Source organism: Prionailurus bengalensis, chromosome X (genome assembly GCF_016509475.1).
Source record: "Prionailurus bengalensis isolate Pbe53 chromosome X, Fcat_Pben_1.1_paternal_pri, whole genome shotgun sequence".
Lineage (NCBI taxonomy): Eukaryota > Metazoa > Chordata > Mammalia > Carnivora > Felidae > Prionailurus > Prionailurus bengalensis.
In genome coordinates this window covers 55,607,645-55,625,908 of record NC_057361.1, presented here as the reverse complement: position 1 = coordinate 55,625,908, position 18,264 = coordinate 55,607,645, and the positions used below count along the sequence as shown (strand labels likewise).

Sequence of the window (18,264 nt, the reverse complement as noted above, 5' to 3'; positions counted from 1 at the left end):
TCTGCACTGGATCTCTGACCAATAAATGCTTTTTAATAAGGTGATAATGGTGATAATGATAATGGTGATAATGGTGATATCATAATATCATATCATAATGGTGATAATGATAATAATTATGATGATAATGTCTTAACAGACAAGAAATCATTTCTCCAGTACTCGGGAAGAGATGGAAGAACTTAAGAAAAGGATGAAAGAAGCTCCCCAGACATGCAAACTTCCAGGACAGCCAACAATCGAAGGCTATCTCTATACACAAGAGAAATGTGTGTGGGAATATAGGGATCCCCATTGGGTTTCAGTAGACTGTCACCTACTTGCCACTCTCCAAACTCCAGGCACCTATATTGTTCACAGACCCTTGACAGCTACACCTCTTTGGAGAACAGTCTGGAAATAGTGGATTAAAAAAAATGAAGGGGAAGTTGGAGGGGGAGGTTAGGAATTTGTCTTACAAAGGGTCTGGGATGATAAGATTTAAGGTTTTTCTCTGTGATTCAAAATGGGGATTGTTAATTGTTTAATCCTTCTGATGGCTCTGATGGGGGGAAAAAGTGGTAAGGGAAAAGAGGCAGAAAAATAATATTTATTACACCTGCTATGTGCCAGGCAGGCATGGTGCTAAGTACTTTAAATACACTATTTCGTTTGATCATTAAAACCACTTATCATACCCATTTTACTTGAGGCCACTGAGGTTTAGAGAGATCACTAGTTGAAAGTCACCCAACTATCAAGTAACAGCCCTAAGAGTAAACTCCATTCTGTGAAATGCCAAAACCTATGCTCGTATCACTATACTCTATACTTCTCACTGCCTTAGGAGCACATGGTTGCTCTTAAAGCACTAAACAACAACCATTGTGATTTCAATGGGATGACAGTTGTTCATTGCTGACCAAGGAAAATGAGTTAACTTATCCACTCACTGAATATTGCAGAATATTCAAGCCTTCCTACCTCCTAAATAACATCATGAAAACCTGCATGTGCTGTTTGCTTTTCCTTATGAACTATGACCCAGTGCTCCCAAAACCTGTGATTTCAGCCCTGCCCATAATTATTGTACCTGAGAAGTAGGAAGAAGAAGCTACTCAGATGTTACCAGTGGCAAAAAACTACTGCAATTCACAAAACATGGCATTTAAGCATTGATATTATCATGCTTTTCCTCTCTTTGAGAAATTAACTCTTGATATTTTTCAAAGATGTGTTCTTCCACTTTTCAGATGTATCCCTTCAACTCTATATTGCAGTATTTCTCAATCTCAGTGCTATTGACATTTTGGGCTGGGTAATTCTTTGTTTTGTTCGGGGGGTGGATCATATACATTTTAGGGTGTTTAGCAGCATCTATGCCCTGTCCTCACTTTATTCTAATAGCACTCCCTAGGTACTACAACCTAAAATGTCTCCAGACGTTGCCAAATGTCCCTTGGGAGGCAAAATTTCCCTTGGTTGAGAACTACTGCTATATTATAAAAGAGGTGGAAATAATGAGTTTGCAATCTTGGCTATAATATCAACTAGCTCCAGTTTTCTAATTTGTCAAATGGATATGACATTGCTACTCAGTTGAATATTTATTGAGCATCCTTTTTTTTCCAGACAATATGCAGTGCACTGGGGGATTTTAAAAACTGAATCAATCTTGATTTTTGCCTTCAAGTTCACAGTCTGAGGAGGAAGATAGACAACTATGTCAAGAATTATAAGGAAATGTGCTGAGCATTGCATTTGGGGCATATATCTAAGGGCTTCACTGAGGAAGTAATGTTTGAATTAGAACTCGAATTATGAGTGGGAGTTTGATAGGCAAAAAAAAGGGGGAAGAAATTTCCGTGTATATACCATTGCATGTTACTCAGGCACAGAGGTATGTGAGGATGTAATCTATTTTCAGGTTCTTGGTTTGCCAAGAATAACCCTGGTTTATACCTGTAATCCTTTTGTAATTATTAATGGTGACCCATTAAGTCTTAAATATGTCTTGAAAATTTGGACTAAAAATATATGACCAACTCTTTGTTTGATAACTGAAAGTAATTCAATGAGACAGGACCATAGAGGGTGGCAAAAGACAAAGTAGGAAAGGTAAATATCACATTATGAAGGATTTTGTGGGCCAACCAGAGTTTAAAGATGGTGGAAAAGCCATGCATGATTTATAAGAGAAATGATATAGAGATATGTGTTTTAAGAATACTCCTTTAGCTAAAGAGTGGAGAATGCACTAGAAAAGAGTGATCAGAGATAGGGGAAATCAGAGAGAAGACCACTGACATGGTTAATTGTGGAGAAATAGTGAATTTTTGTTTTGTCTGAAATACTTCATAAAACATTAAAAGTAATTCAGCAATAGGGTCCTGAACTAATTCAGGTCTAAAAGGGATGGAGAGGATGAATCAGCTGGAAGAGAGGCATGTAAGGAATGAATGGACAGAACCCAACCACCAGTCAAATGGCAGGTTACAGGGAAAGACGAGCAGAAGATTACAGTTGTATCCAACTCATACAGTAATAAAGTAGTAGAAGCATTCATAGGGGACATGGCAAGGAGAGTGATTTGGAGCAAGCTAGAGCCAATGTGGAAAGTAGTTGATGAGTTTTAGGATCTCCATATGTTCTGTGTGTTGATGGCACTTCAGGGCTGCTGGAGTTCAGGGGAGGGTTAGGGCTGGATCTGAAGCACTATGACTATGAAGAGCAGACTGTACAGCTTTTCCATCTTAGGAGTGTATTGACCATACTGCCTAAAAATATATTCTGCCAGCTCACTTTTGCCTATCATTATAGGGGCTTTGGGAATATCCTGGGTCAAATATTACTGCCAGTATGAGAAAGAGACCAAAACGCTCACCATGACACCTACGGAGCAGAAGCCAGGTGCTAAGCAGGTCAGTTCTTTTGTGTGCCATATTTTTTGAAATGCATCTGTGCCTGCATCTCAGAAAACAGTATACCTTGACTTAGTGCCAAAGAATCAAGTTCATCACTGTCACGTGAATCATGACATGTTCTTCTTGGCCTAAGTTTGCATTGGACCAGATACTACTCAGTTGAGTAAAATGATATCTATTATGTCAAGCCTTCTGAAAGTGCCTATACTCTTTAAGATCATTTATTAAATTATTAAAAGTGCCTGTCACATTGTACAAGAAAATTTGCAAGAATATGGATGAATTGGAGGAGGATAGTATTTACTACTTGCTTTTAATAAGTTTCTACTGTAGTATTCCTTTAAATAGCAAGTGTTTAAACTATCATTTTCCAAAATTGCTTTTTTAGATAAATATGTCTGTTTCCTAAAGTTGGAATAATGGAATAACCTATACCCCATATTCTATGTAATGTTCAGATATATTTAAGCAGTCGATGCCTCTTCTTCTGTCCTCCAAACCTTCCCCTATTCCCTAAAATGTCAAGATGAGTTTAACATACTGAGAAGATATTTACTTACCGGAAGAACTTAATCTTATATATTACATACTATACTGTATGATATAATATAATATAATATAATATAATATAATATAATATAATGACCACACAGCCAAAAATTTTTATTCTGTCATCTCACTTTTGCCTGTATTTGTAGAGGCTTTGGAAATATACACACACACACATACACACACACACACACACACTCACTCAAGGGTTTATTAAGATAAAAGCTGATAGACAAACGTTTCATACTCTAAAAGTAGTTTAATGTGTCCTTTAAACTGCCTCTCAAACTGGGTGTTAATGCATGGGTTTTTAAGGATTTATGTTCTTTACAAATTGTTTAAAAAATGAAACAAGGTTCATTTACTAATGCTGGACCTTGGTGGTATAAGTAGACCCAATTGAGGTAGGCAGAAATTTGGAGAAAAAATGGGCCAATTTTTCTCCACTGCTGCTGGTTTCCATGGAAGATCTCTCTTGTGTTACTTGTCCACAGAAAATTAGAGAGGTCTGAGATTTGGTGGCAGGCTCTTGAAAACTGCTTTTTTGTGTCTTTAACCAAAAATTTTGTTACTCTGCTTTGGATGTGTATTGGAGATGAAAATCACCTCTAATGAAGTGTACTAAATGGGATTTCCAGAACCCTCATCCAATGCTTCTATGTAGGCCAGTTACTCATTCATGATTCCAAAACTCTCCTTAGTTTCCAGTCTGCCAAGGCACCTTTCAGTATGGTTTCAATAAATTTATCTGGTGCACTATCACAGAATTTGTTCCATTTCTGTCAGAATGCAGCTGATGTATCTGACTGGCTAGTACTAATAAGAAGCATTGTCCTGTGGTCTCTTCCTTTTCTTTTTCTACACACATCACTTTCCAGATCCCAGCCTTTAACGTTACTCTGTTAGACAGTAAGCTCATTTAGGCCTTTTCTCTCTTGCTCAGGCACATACTGGAAAGCTCAAGACAGAAGCAGTAGATGCCACTTTCATATCCTCCTAGCAGATGAGTGCAAGCTCTCATTTTAGTTCTTTTTTCCTCGTCCCGTTTCATTAAGAGGCTGCTTGCAAAACTTGCAGTAGTGTTAGCCTAAGCAGTTTTAATGTGGGATTCCTTACGGAGTGGGAAGAGAACTGGGTTCTCTATTTAGAAGGAAAGGGAGGTAAAGTAGTAACTTGAATTTCCATAAAATGAAGTTGAAAATGGTTTCTTCTTGTCAGTTCTGTCAGTTCCTATTACTGGTTTGTGTTTTAGAAAAGTAAATCATACGAGTGAGACTATAATAACACCATATAATCCACTATTTATTGAATGTCTACTGTGTACCAGGCACTGAGCTAGACACTTTTTGCCATGTGCCTCATTTATTTTCTCAGCAGCCCTGTGAAATTTTATTAGTTCAATTTGAAGATAGAGGAATTAACCCTCTTTCTGACTGTGGTACTTACCAGTGTTCCCTGCTAGTTCAGCCTATCACCTTCCACCTGTGTTGTTCTGTTCACTTTATGAATTATCTTCCTAAATGCTATTTTAGAAGATCCCCATCATTTCCCTGTCAGGAAGTTATGGTAAGAGGAAAGAGTGCTGTATTTTGAGTTTCAAAAACTGGGTTTAAATCTGAGCTCCGTGGCCTAGTAGCTTTTTGACCCCAAGTAAATTGTATAATGTTGCTTAATATAATTTTACTCATCAGAAAAATGACAAGAATATTACTGTAGTTCATAAAAATTTCTGGAGCACTAATTCTTCACTAGGTGCTAGAGAGATAAAGATAAATAAAATGTCCATCCCCTTGAGTTCTCAGTCAATTGGGGAAAGAAATAATGCAGAAAACACATAGTGAACAGTGTGCGGGATTGGGAAGAATTTTGGAGGAAATGAAAGCTGAACTGCAGTTTGTAGAACAATTAAGAGTTTTTACAGGCAAAGAATATAGATAAAGTCATTTCAGGTGGAGGAAGCATTATTTGCAGTTATGGAGCCATGAAAGACTATGACATATGTGTGAAATGAGAGTACTTATGCATGGATGGGGCATAAAACAGATTGGGGTGGCTAGAAGTAAACCTGAAGTAGTAAGCAGGGTGTAGGCCAAGGAGCCATGATGCCTCTGAACCTGAGGGAGATGAGTTTAAATAGGGAGGGTCAGTATATGATACTGTTAATCACTGTCCTCTTGAAAGGCTAGTAATGTTTGATACCCTCAGTACTGGGGCAAGGAAGGCAGACTGAAGGATGAATTCAGGGTTGAGTTTTTATAGTGTGGGAGCAGCAAAAAGGCCTGAAAGGGGGTTGAGTGTGCCAGTGAGAAAGAATTCTTTTTTGATCAGCTGGATCAACTCTATGGTCCAGTTTGGAGGGCAGAGTACCTAAACACAGACCTGGCATTTGGGAAGTGTTTCTGACTTGGTGGGAACAAGGTGGTTAGTTAGCATTATCCCTATTTATAGATTGTGAAGTTAAGATTCAGTGACAGAAATGATTTGCCCTGGGTTGCAAGCTACTAAATGGTATAACTGGGATGGACTTCCTAGTTTATTGCTATTTCCACTATCACTATACCGACTCGAGTGACTTTAGGTAAGTCATTTTATCTTTCTGAGCTTCAGTTCTTTCTAAGGATTGTTGTGAGGAAAGTTGGTTTGAAGACACCTAGCATAATATGTGGCACATAGTAGGTAATGGTTACTTCTCTTTCCTATACTACGTTGTCTCTATTGAGATAATAGAGGGAAACCGAACAATATGGGACTGGGGGATTTTAATCTGTGAACAGAGTGGATTTCAATGGCCTTATTAAGTGTCCATAAAACTAAGGGGGCTACACTATTCTTCATGTATGAAATAACAAATGCACTTTGAGAAATAACTCAAATTTGCTTACTCCCTGATCTATCTTTGGAGAGATTGCTTTCGTGATTCCTGTCTTCCTGAAGAGTCTGGAGGTGGGGAATGAAAATGTTTGCCTTCTCTCCTCTATCTGCCAATTTAATGGAAGGAGGGTTTCATAAAGCCACTTCCTACCTTATTTGGTATACTTAATGTCTTTTGGTCAGCCGATTTCTCCAATACTCCCCTTATGTTAATGTGTAATGAGCTTTCTATTTAATCTACCATGCTTGGAAAAGAATAGTCATCTACCCTGAGCATTTTCTCCTGGTCTCAGCCATTAATTATTGGAGCAGGAAGAAACCATCTGCCACCTTTCTGCAACTACTGTTCTCAGTGAGACTACACATTGCTCCTGCTGCCCTGACAGATGCCTTCCAAGTGACCCTGAGGATAATTGAGGAGGCAGAAGAAACCTCTGTGCATTTTTTTTCAAATTGGCTATTAATCCTTCTCTTATAGCAGGGGCCCTTGGACTTAACGCTGAAGTACTGCGTGAGGAGGAAGACAGAGTCTATCGACAAAAGGTTCTGTTTTGATATAGAAACTAATGAAAGGTAAGCTGTGATCGTATGAATTGGCAATGTCCCCATGTGACAGATACTGAGACTGAGTAGATCTTTTATTTTCCTTTGTCATCTCTTATTGATGAAAGTGAGAAAATCTGTTCATGACATCATCGTCTTGGCTCTTCTGGCTGCCATTCGCAGGAATCCCTGTTAGACCTGGCCCAGAGCTGTTTCCCTCTGGGGAAACTTCAATCAGCTTCACCTCACCTACTCTAGGAAGAATAAATCACTCCTAGGATTTAATTTGCTATCAGATATGCAGAGGTCAACATTTGGTGATGCTGCAAGAACAGCATACAAAAATTCATTTTTTAAAAATTTTTTTGTAGTTTGAAGTTTTTATTTAAATTCCAGTTAGTTAACATATAGTATAATATTAGTTTCAGGAGTAGAATTTAGTGATTCATCATCACTTATATACAACACCCAGTGCTTAACATAACAAGTACCCTCCTTAATACCATCACCCAATTAACCCATTCCCTGTGCCCACCTCCCCTCCAGCAACCCTCAGTTTGTTGTCTATAGTTAAGATTCTTGTTTTATGGTTTGCCTCTCTCTTTTACCCCATCCCATATGTTCATTTGTTTTGTTTCTTATATTCCACATATGAGTGAAATCATGTGGTATTTGTCTTTCAATGACTTATCTTGCTTAGCATAATACAATCTAGCTCCATTCATATTATTGCAGTTAGCAAGATTTCATTCTTTTTGGTGGCTGAGTAATATTTCATTGTGTGTGTGTGTGTGTGTGTGTGTGTATACCACATTATACACACACACACACACACACACACACACACACACCACAACCTCTTTATTCATTTGGGCTCTTTCCATACTTTGGCTATTGTAGATAATGCCGCTATGAACATTGGGATGCATGTATCCCTTCAAATCTGTATTTTTGTATCCTTTGGGTAAATACCTAGTAGTGCAATTTCTGAGTGATAGGGTAGCTCTATTTTTAACTTTTTGAGGAACTTCCATACTGTTTTCCAGAGTGGCTGCACCAGTTTGCATTCCCACCAACAGGGCAACAGGGTTCCCATTTCTCCACATCCTTGACAACACTTGTTGTTTCCCATGTTGTTAATTTTAGCCATTCTAATAGGTGTGAGGTGATATCTCATTGTGCTTTTGATTAGTATTTCCCTGATGATGAGTGATGTTGAGCATCTTTTCATGTGTCTGTTAGCCATCTGGATGTCTTCTTTAGAAAAATGTCTATTCATGACTTCTGCCCATTTTTAAACTGGAGCATTTGTTTTTTGGGTTTTGAGTTTGATAAGCTCTTTATAGATTTGGATACCAATCCTTTATCAGATATCTCATTTGCAAATGTCTTAGCCCATTTAGCAAAACTCATTCTTTTATCTCCTAATATAACATACAGGAACAAGTGAATTGGAACACATTTTTAATGAGAGATAGAAGGAATGGAGGATGGTAGTGGTATTGAAGAGTCTCTTCTCCATACTTGGTGCAAACATAATACAGACTTTCCCTACTTTGCAGATATTTTTGTAAACTGGAGATAGTTTGATTATCAACCTTCTGATTTCAGTAAGGCTTTCAAACTTTGTTCATTTGTTTTTCTCCATTACCCTCTTTTCATTTTCTGGATCTTGGTAGTTTTATCAGAGGGAAATTTAATATTGAAATTTTAGAATGAGAGCATTTGGAGTCATTTTGGCGAAAAACATGTTATATAGTTGGGAAGTTGATCTAAAATTCAGTGAATAAATATTTCTATGTGTTATTTCGGTCTATTATTTCTATGTTTTTGTTACTGCTTAATAGAATAGAATTTAACAAAATGGTCAGATTCTTTTAAGGGGGCTTGAAGTTTGAATTACAGTGTCATATGAACAAAATTATCAGTGACTGGAATCATAAAGATTAGACTAAGAGATGAGGGCTCTTTTTTTCAGTCTGGAAAAAAGTAGGAAGTCCTTTTCCTCATTTGAAATTTCTGTTTTTTAATCTATGTGATTTCTTTCTTAAAAATGGATGGTCCTGACCAAAGATGGTTGTGATAGTAAACATTGTTACTGGTAACCATAAGGCTGTCACTCATTTTTCCAATAGCTTCAGGCCTAGTTGGAAGGGGGAACTATACTATTTATTGGGGAAAATGACTTGGCTGTGGCTTCTCTTTCATGAACTTTTAGTGTCTCTGGCTCTGCAACATCAAGGTGCTTAAAAGAAATTAAATTTTTTATGTGTGTCTAGTTTCATTCTGATTCCCCTTTCAGCTTAAATTTGCAAGCTGCTTGCAAATAATATTCCCATATACCCAAAGCAGTTGCAGACAGTTTGGCCCTGAGGTTAGGGGCTGGGACCAGTTTATCTTCATATATCTTGTACCTAGTATTATGCATGGCTCATGGTAGGTACAACATTTGGTGTTTATTTTTAAATGTATTTTCCCCCTCCTAACACTAAGGAATTCTTAGACTAGAACCCAGGAATTAAAGTTTTGATGTGTCTGTGATTTAAGTTACCACATATTAGGCACATAAAAAACATTCAGTCATTGAATCCCTCCCCTATTTTACAGGTGGAGGAAACTGAGACTTGACTACATTAAGTGACTTGCTCAAAGTCACATAGTGGCAAGGCTGAGCTCAAACACTTCTTTAGAGGTTTACAAAGTCCATGTTCTTTTTAATTTTGCTACATCGTCTTAGAATGAGAATAAATATGCTGTGAAATAAAGGATCAAATAAAATAATGAACAGGTGATGAGGTACATGTGTGTACATGGAGTTATCTGAGGGATGTGACATCTGCTTTACTGGCTAGTAAATCTGATATAAAAAACAAAGTCAGACTTCCCAGCAGGCATTGGGTACCTGTACTCATGTCCCTGAAGCACAGAGAGCAAAGAGCTCTTTGAGTCCCTTTTTCTACCTAAGGAATAGAGGATAACTTTTTTCTTTAATTAGCTTTGCTGCCAGTATTTGAAACCACAGACTTATAGCTCATAGAGCTTGAAGTGCAATAATAATAATAACAATAATAAACAACAACTGCTAACATTTGCAGAGTAACTTCTATGTGCCAGGTACCATTCTCAGCCCTTGAAATTGTATAATTTCCTTTATTCCTCACTACAGTCATATGAGGTGACTGTATTTTGCAATTTCACAAAGAAAGACAAGGAGACAGAGAGAAATTAAGCAACTTAGGTAACACTGCTAGCAAACAGTAGAGCCAGGAGTGGAATCCAGGAATTTTAGTCTCCAAGCCCACACTCAACCATTACACTGTACTGCACATATGCTGTATATGCCTTTTTGTTCCAGATTGAGTGACTGGGACCTTGGTGAGGGCAAGGGACTTGTCTTAGATAATGGAAGAGCCTGGACTAGAAGTCAATGTTCTTTCTACTTTGTCATCCTGTTCTTATGAGTATTCTTTGAATTTGACTTTCTGTAGCACCTAAGAATCTTCAAATGCTTCTTAAATAGTTACTTATTTATTATTTCAGCTTCTCTTTACAGTTAAGGGAAGACACATACTGCCTTTTTGATTTCCCAGATAGGGAAGCTGAGTTCCAGAATGGGATTAGTATCATACCTGATCTACACTGTCTGCTTTTAAGTCTGTTCCCAATTTGCTTGTTCTCCTTCTTTTTGCCTTCAGGATTCAGCTGCGCTCCTGTCTTTCCAAAACTATTTCTAAACTTTCTATCCCCATGCAATATATCCAGAAGGTTGGTTATTTGTTAGAGAAAGGTAAACTTGAAAGAATCCAGTTCCCAACGCCAAGTCCTGGTTTTCAGTTGATTTGACTTAAAGAAGATTTGGAGACTTTCCTTTTTAAAATGTACTTTAATGGAATAAAAGAATGGAAGATAGAATAGGAATCCTATGATATCAAAACTGGAAAGGTCCTTCCAGTTCATCTTGTTCGACACCCTTATGGATACAGAAACTGAAGTCCATAGAGCCCCAGTTACTTTTCTAGGCTCTCTGAGCTCTCTTGACATTATTCTTATCATTTTGTGACTCTGAGAGTCTTAACATAGAAGGAACAAGAGGAACCAGTTTGTCATAATGGTGCAGATACACAGATAATGTGAGGAAGATTTATGTTTGCAATGATATGGCCAATCTGCAATTCCCAGTTTAGTCATGAAGGTCTAAAAAGGCCATACAGAGTATATCAACTTGGAGTATCTCTGGTTAAAGGTAGCCTACAAGTAAATACAAAAAAATGGTTTTGAGGCCATCTTCGAAGGAGAAGCCTTGTAGCATAGTGGTTAAGAAAGAAGATGGCAGAAAGAAAGGAAAGGAAATGGAAGGAAAGGAAAAGAAGGGGAGGAGAAAGGGAAGGGAAGAAAAGAAAAAGAAAGAGAAAAAGAAAAGGAAAGAAAAGAAAGACTGCTGGACCGGAATTCCTAAAATCAAATTCTGGCTCTATACTTACCCACTGTGTGAACGTAGGGAAGAGCTCTGTGCTTCAGCTTCCCCTTCTGTAAAATAGGGATTACTATATAGTACCTGTTTTATAAGGTTCCCGGTAGATTTCATGAATTAATACCTATAAAGTACTTAGAACAGAATGTGGTACATAGTGAGCACTCAATAACTGTTAGTTATTATTAGTCATAAAATTGCTTAAGTCAGCAAAAAGGCCTCCTCCCTGTACTGAGCCAGTGTGCATGTTGTTGAATTATTTCCCACTAGAAATACTCCTTGGACATCATAGGTGGTGGAAGTAGCACAGACATCTTTTTTGTGGCTGAACATGCTTATTCCTAGTGCCCAGAACAAACTTCCAGCTTCCAAGAGAGAAAGGCAGAGAGAGCCACAGTTAGGCTCAAGTGCAATCGAGCCAATTTAAGTATGTATAATGGTGAGGTGTCTTGACATCTGACTCAATTTCCTTGTCTGACCCTGGCATGAGGCTGCCAAGATACCACCTTCTCCAGGGTTCCAAAAGATACTGTTTTGTAAATGTTCCATTGTTTTTTTGAGTAAAGGAGATTTTGAAAAATTGGAATTCTGTATGTGTCTGCTCGGTGTGACACCTTCCAGGGCTGATAGGGACCCTAGATCAGACTCTCTAGGCTGCTTTATAAGGTTCCTGGTAGAACCAGGTTCCATTCTTTAGGTGACTTTTCTGCTTTAAACTTGTCATTTTTTTCTATAGGCCAGGAACCATAACTTTGCAAGCTCTTTCGGAAGCTAACAGAAGGCTATGGATGGAAGCCATGGATGGAAAAGAGCCTGTAAGTTACGTGAGGACACTGTAGAAACCTAGCAATATAGTCCAATGTATGAGTATCCTTAGTGGTACTAGTGGGTCTAGGACATTTAAAGAGTCAGATCTTCAGACTCAAAATTTTAGAGTTAGAAGGAATTGTTTACTCAACATTTTTTGTTTAAAAAGTAAGGCAATTTGAGTTCCATAGAGGATGAGGGACTTCTCTAGGATTACTATCTGAAAAGACATAAAAATTGGGCCTAGATAGAATCCAGGTTTCTTAGCTGCTTGCTTCAGTGTTAGATTATGCAGCTGTGCCTACAAGATCTTCTTAAAGAAAACTAAGCCCTTTTGTCAGTTTATAAAATTAATGTGTTCATATAGAAAGGTGGAAAATAATTTTCATAACTGTGAATAAGGATTTATTAACATTTTATTCAAAACAGTTTTGCTGCCCCTATTTTACATTCCCATGTCAGCTTACTCTCTTTAAGGGTACAGCTGTTGGAGAAGATGGTGCTACCATCCTATATCCCAAGATGTACCACTCCATTTAGAACATTGTTACACAGGAGGACAAGCAATACCTTAAAGAGTTTAGTGATTGTCATAGAAAGACCAATCTGAAGAGTCAGAAATTCCTGAAGAGAGTTTTTTTTTCTTCAGTATCTTCCAAGTAAATTTCTTCTAGTGGTGTATGAAATAATATTAGCTTCCTACTGTTAGATTTACAAAAGACTGAATTTGGATCCCAGTTGTGCCATCAGTGGTGGTGTGACTTTGGGCAAGGTATTCTATCTCTCTGAGACTCAGTTTTCTTCTCTTCAGTAAAAAGGGTTGAATCATCTCCATTCTATCTACCTCACAGAGTTGCTTTGAAAAATTGAATGAATGGAAGTGGGATAAAGAATGAGTGTGAAGCTACTGAGATTCCATAGTATTTGTGTACAGTCTAATATCTTTGTTTTGTTCAAGGCAAAAATGTGCTAAGAGGGAAAATACTCCAAGGTTTTCTTTCTGTGTCTCCTTGGTGCCCTGGAAACTAAAGAGAAGTGCACAGATTTCAGAATGTACTTATAGCAACCAAGAAGGTAGCAAAGAGAGAAGGGGTGTTATGAGGATTGTCATACAGGAAGTAGCCCATGACCTGTGGCTCCTCCCTCCTTCCCAGAAGATTGGAGCTTAACTATTGCATGCCTATGATGTTTCTCGAGGAAGATGGTAGCAGGCTCAGTGAAACATTTTATTCTTGATTCCGTCATTGGAACTTGTTCTCCCTTTAAGTTTTAAAAATCGAAGGATGCAGATGGCTTTTTGTGGAGAATGATATTAGAACATGGGTCCACTGAATGTGGATCCTTAACAACTCGATTATGCTAGACTTTTCACAAATAACTTGTTTATAAAAGTGGCAGCAAGGGCTTCCCAGAACAGAAATCTCTCTCATTGAAATATCCATGGGTATACACACATATGCAGAAAGTTTTCTCTTAAAAGAAGAGATTGTTAAAGTGGACTCTAACAGATACCGTACAGAAGGTTTATTTCCTGAAGTTTGACACTGTTATTGTTTCTGCCTTGCTAAACATCCCATTTCACTAATTTTATACATGATATGCATGCCTTTGCTTAAAGTATCACAGAAGATTAGGACTTTAAGGAACATCTACTCCAACTCAAATCATTTTAGAGATATGAAGTTTGAAGAATAGAGAATGAAAAGGACATGCCCAAGATTTTATAATGAATTAGAGGTAGAGCCAGGCTAGACTTCAAGAGTCAAGGATCTCCTGTTTGGCCTCTCACATAGCTATCATGATGTGTATTTCACGATAACTCAAAGAAATCTTGGTCAGTGTGTGGATCTCTTTCAGACAGACACTTGCTTTTCTACAGAGAAATACCCATTAATTAGCCTTTGGGGTAGGAGGTTGGTATTGGGCACATTTAAATTTTACCATCAATGCCCACTACCCAGGTCCCATAAGAAGACTGTTTCTCTTGCTCTATCAGAAAAATTCTCCAAGTTTTACATAAGTAAATCTCTAAAATAGGTAGGCAACAACTTCAGCTACAGTGAGCTACTTGGAATCTAGTTTAGTCTTCAGATTTGTTAAATCAGTTGTTTTCTAGGGACCTAGTCAAAGATGATTCTGTTTAGCCCACTTTTCCATTAAAGCCTTAGAGTCACTAATGGTTATGATGGACTTTCTGGGGAAAGAGAGTTAGTATTATTTGCTGTACTTACCTATAGTGATTCACAATAGACATGGCTCTTTCTTTCTCTTCTTTTGTAGATATACCACAGCCCCATAACAAAACAGGAAGAAAGTGAGTCAAATTTACAATCTATTGACATTACAAACTGCCAGTTTTCCTATCATCTGTGATATGTAATATTGATTCAAGTGTGTTTATGGATGCAACTGTGTGGAGTAGAATTCAGATCTATTTTTTTTAAATATGTCTACTTATTGAAATAAGGAAGTCACTTTATCTTGGCTTATGTTGTGGGCAGTAATATTAATATAGAGAGAACATTATCTCTTTCTTGTTCTAAACACATGATAGAAATTATGTGCATTTCTAGCCTACCATTTCACGTTTGATGTTGCTACTACCTAAAACAAACATAATGCAAAGGGATAATTAAAGCATTTTGTGTAATAAGAGTAAAAACTCTAAGTTCCCCCTGAATACAAAGACCTTTCCATTTAAGAGTATTGGAGATGAAAAACCATACCCCTTATTCTCTCACTGCAGTCTCCTAACATGATCAATAAATACTTGGTAGGTAAAGCTTGTTATAGTGGATCTAACTTTGTTTTCCTTTATTTGAAACAGTGGAGCTGAATGACATAGGGTTCAAGTTTGTTAGAAAGTGCATCAATGTCATTGAGACAAAAGGTAAGATTTGAACCGGAGTATTGGCAGTGTTTGAATCTGGTCACTCTGAATTTATCCTGGGTCAATTTCTTGAAGGTAGCAATGATGTCATTTATTGTTCAGGACTCATTTTAGGAATGAAGACTATATACCTTGAACACTAGACACAAATTTGTAAAATTCCAGCAAGTTCCAAACCAGTGGTATCCAAGCATATTGGAATAATTTGTGGTTTCCTCCTTTTAAAGAGAAATAGCTTAATTAATCAAATGGTACACAGTTCTAAGTTATACAAGAGATCTGCTGTACAGCATAAAGCTATAGTTAATAATACTGTATTGCAGGGGCGCCTGGGTGGCTCAGTTAGTTAAGCATCCGACTTTGGCTCAGGTCATGATTTCACGGTCCGTGAGTTCGAGCCCCGCGTGGGGCTCTGTACTGACAGCTCAGAGCCTGGAGCCTGCTTCAGATTCTGTGTCTCCCTCTCTCTCTGACCCTCCCCCATTCATGCTCTGTCTTTCTCTGTCTCAAAAATAAATAAACATTAAAAAAAAATAATACTGGGGGCGCCTGGGTGGCGCAGTCGGTTAAGCGTCCGACTTCAGCCAGGTCACGATCTCGCAGTCCGTGAGTTCGAGCCCTGCGTCAGGCTCTGGGCTGATGGCTCAGAGCCTGGAGCCTGTTTCGGATTCTGTGTCTCCCTCTCTCTCTGCCCCTCCCCTGTTCATGCTCTGTCTCTCTCTGTCCCAAAAATAAATTAAAAAAACGTTGAAAAAAAATTTAAAAAAAATAATACTGTATTGCAGACTTAAATGTGCTAAGATGGTAGATTTTGTATTGAGTTCTTATTGGAAAAAATACTAAAGAAAAAAGAGGACAGCAGAAAACTTTTAGAGGTGATAGATATGTTTATGCATAGATTATGGTGATGGTTTCATTTATCTCCAAACTCACCAAGTTATATCTATTAAATATGTACAGTTTCTTGTATTTCGAAAACAAGGCAAAGAGCTTCAAATGGCTTTTAAAGTATTCTGAACTACTAATGGGCACTCCTCAAGTAGTGTTATGATGGTTCCATCACAAATAAATAAGAGTTCAATTTCTGCCATAATACATATTGATTTAAAATTTTCTGGCTAAATGGGTGATGGGCATTAAGGAGGGCATTTGTTGGGATGAGCACTGAGTGTTATATGTTAAGTGGTGAATCGCTAGGTTCTATTCCTGAAACCAACACTATACTCTATGTTAACTAACTTGAATTTCAATAAATAAATTTTAAAAAATTGATGGGGTGCAAAGCTTAACTCAAATGGGGAATCAGTGTTTTTCCATGTTCATGATACTCTCTAGATTCTCTCTGAGAATATTTAGAATGTGGGCATGTAGTATATGAGCCAAGCCTCTTTTTTTCCTTGAAATGTTGCTTTAATCTTTCCCCATACACAAAATAGCCTTTTGTTTCACATTTGCCATAGTTCAGGCCTTTCTTCCTTTATATTGCTGCTCATGGGCAGCTTGATGATTGATATTTCCTCCTTTTTCAGTTAAACTCTAGCTCCTTTCCAAGATGGCAGCACTATTCTCAGCCATCTGCTGCTATCAAACTAAGCATATTTTTCTATTTACTAGAGTGTACATTCTCTTCTGTTCACACTAATGAAACCTCCGTATAATCCAAATGAAAGTATGGAGAGAATAATTTGGAGAGCTGCTTCAAAACTGGCCCCCTATTGCAGGGGAGGGCTAGAAAGCTAGGAGAGAGTAGGGAGACCCTTTCTTGTTTGAACTGATGCTAGGGTGAAAGTACCTACTTTTTCTACCTAGAGGGAAATGAAAGCGCTAGCTGTATAAACAAAACTGACCTGATTTTCTTTTCCCTAGGGATCAAGACAGAAGGATTGTACCGTACTGTGGGCAGCAATATCCAGGTTCAGAAGCTGCTGAATGCCTTTTTTGGTAACAAATTAATTTCATTATTCTCATTGGAAATTGTGTATTGAAAGAAATGTGACTATAAAAGAAATGAGACATTGCTTTAGCAATGGTTGTAGAATGTTTTAAAAATATTTTCAAAGGAGAAATGTACACATATTTGCCAATCCTGTGTCAGAGACAATCTTGCCTTGAAGAAACAACTAGCATCTCTTCTCCACATCATACTCACTCATCAAAGCCTTTGCAATCTGGCTTCTACCCCAGCCTCTCCACTGAAAATATTTTCACCAGACTTAGAAGGTATCATCTGTGAAATCTAGGGGACAATTTTCAGTTTCTATCTTGCTTGATCTCCTTGTTGAACACTCCCTCCTTTTTGTAGCTTTCTCCCTATGTGACTTCTGTGACTCAACATATTTTGATTTTTCTCAAATCTTCTATGAAACCTTTCAAGTGACTCTTGTCAGCTCCTTTTTATTCTTCCCATCTTCTCAATCTTGTCTGGGTATTTTCAAGCATTCCATCTCTGTCCCCCTTTACTTCTTCTACATGTTTTCCTAATGAGTAAATATTAACCTGGTTATCTGTCACATTTTTTTCAATTTTGTATGTCTAGTAATTTTTTTTTTTTTAAATTTTTTTTTTCAACGTTTATTTATTTTTGGGACAGAGAGAGACAGAGCATGAACGGGGGGAGGGGCAGAGAAAGAGGGAGACACAGAATGGGAAACAGGCTCCAGGCTCCGAGCCATCAGCCCAGAGCCTGACGCGGGGCTCGAACTCACGGACCGCGAGATCGTGACCTGGCTGAAGTCGGACGCTTAGCCGACTGCGCCACCCAGGCGCCCCTAATTTTTTTAACTTTCAAAATTCCAGTTAACATACAGTGTAATATTAGTTTCACGTGCATAATATAGTGATTCAACACTTCCATACACAGGTATACTCATTAATCACAAGTGTACTCATTAATCCCATCACCTATTTCACCCATCCCCCACGCACCTCCCTTCTAAAAACTATTACTTTGTTTTCTATAGTTAAGAATCTGTTTCTTGGTTTGCCTCTCTGGTTTTCCCGCTATGCTCTTTTGTTTGGTTTCTTAAATTGCACATATGAGTGACAACATATGGTATTTGTCTTTCTCTGACTGACTTACTTTGCTTAGCATAATACTCCCTAGCTCCATCCACATAGTTGCAAATGGCAAGTTTTCATTCCTTTTTAAGGCTGAGTAATATTCCTGTGTGTGTGTGTGTGTGTATGTGTGTGCGTGCACGCGCGTGCGTGCGTGTCACCTTTTCTTTATC

The 18,264-nt window shown here is 37.9% G+C and overlaps 1 protein-coding gene across 6 annotated transcripts in view; it reads left to right on the top strand.

Moving 5' to 3' along the window:
* OPHN1 (oligophrenin 1) overlaps positions 1-18,264 on the top strand; it is a 636,611-nt gene that overhangs the window by 354,822 nt on the left and 263,525 nt on the right. For 3 of the 6 annotated variants that reach the window (XM_043570205.1, XM_043570207.1, XM_043570206.1), the window contains exons 9-15: positions 140-269; positions 2,800-2,900; positions 6,805-6,896; positions 12,074-12,152; positions 14,425-14,458; positions 14,972-15,034; positions 16,901-16,975. In XM_043570205.1, the coding sequence (XP_043426140.1) occupies positions 140-269; positions 2,800-2,900; positions 6,805-6,896; positions 12,074-12,152; positions 14,425-14,458; positions 14,972-15,034; positions 16,901-16,975 (574 nt within the window). Of the gene's footprint in view, positions 1-139; positions 270-2,799; positions 2,901-6,801; positions 6,897-12,073; positions 12,153-14,424; positions 14,459-14,971; positions 15,035-16,900; positions 16,976-18,264 lie in introns of all 6 variants that reach the window. The other 3 variants (XM_043570202.1, XM_043570204.1, XM_043570203.1) reach the window with 1 other exon arrangement.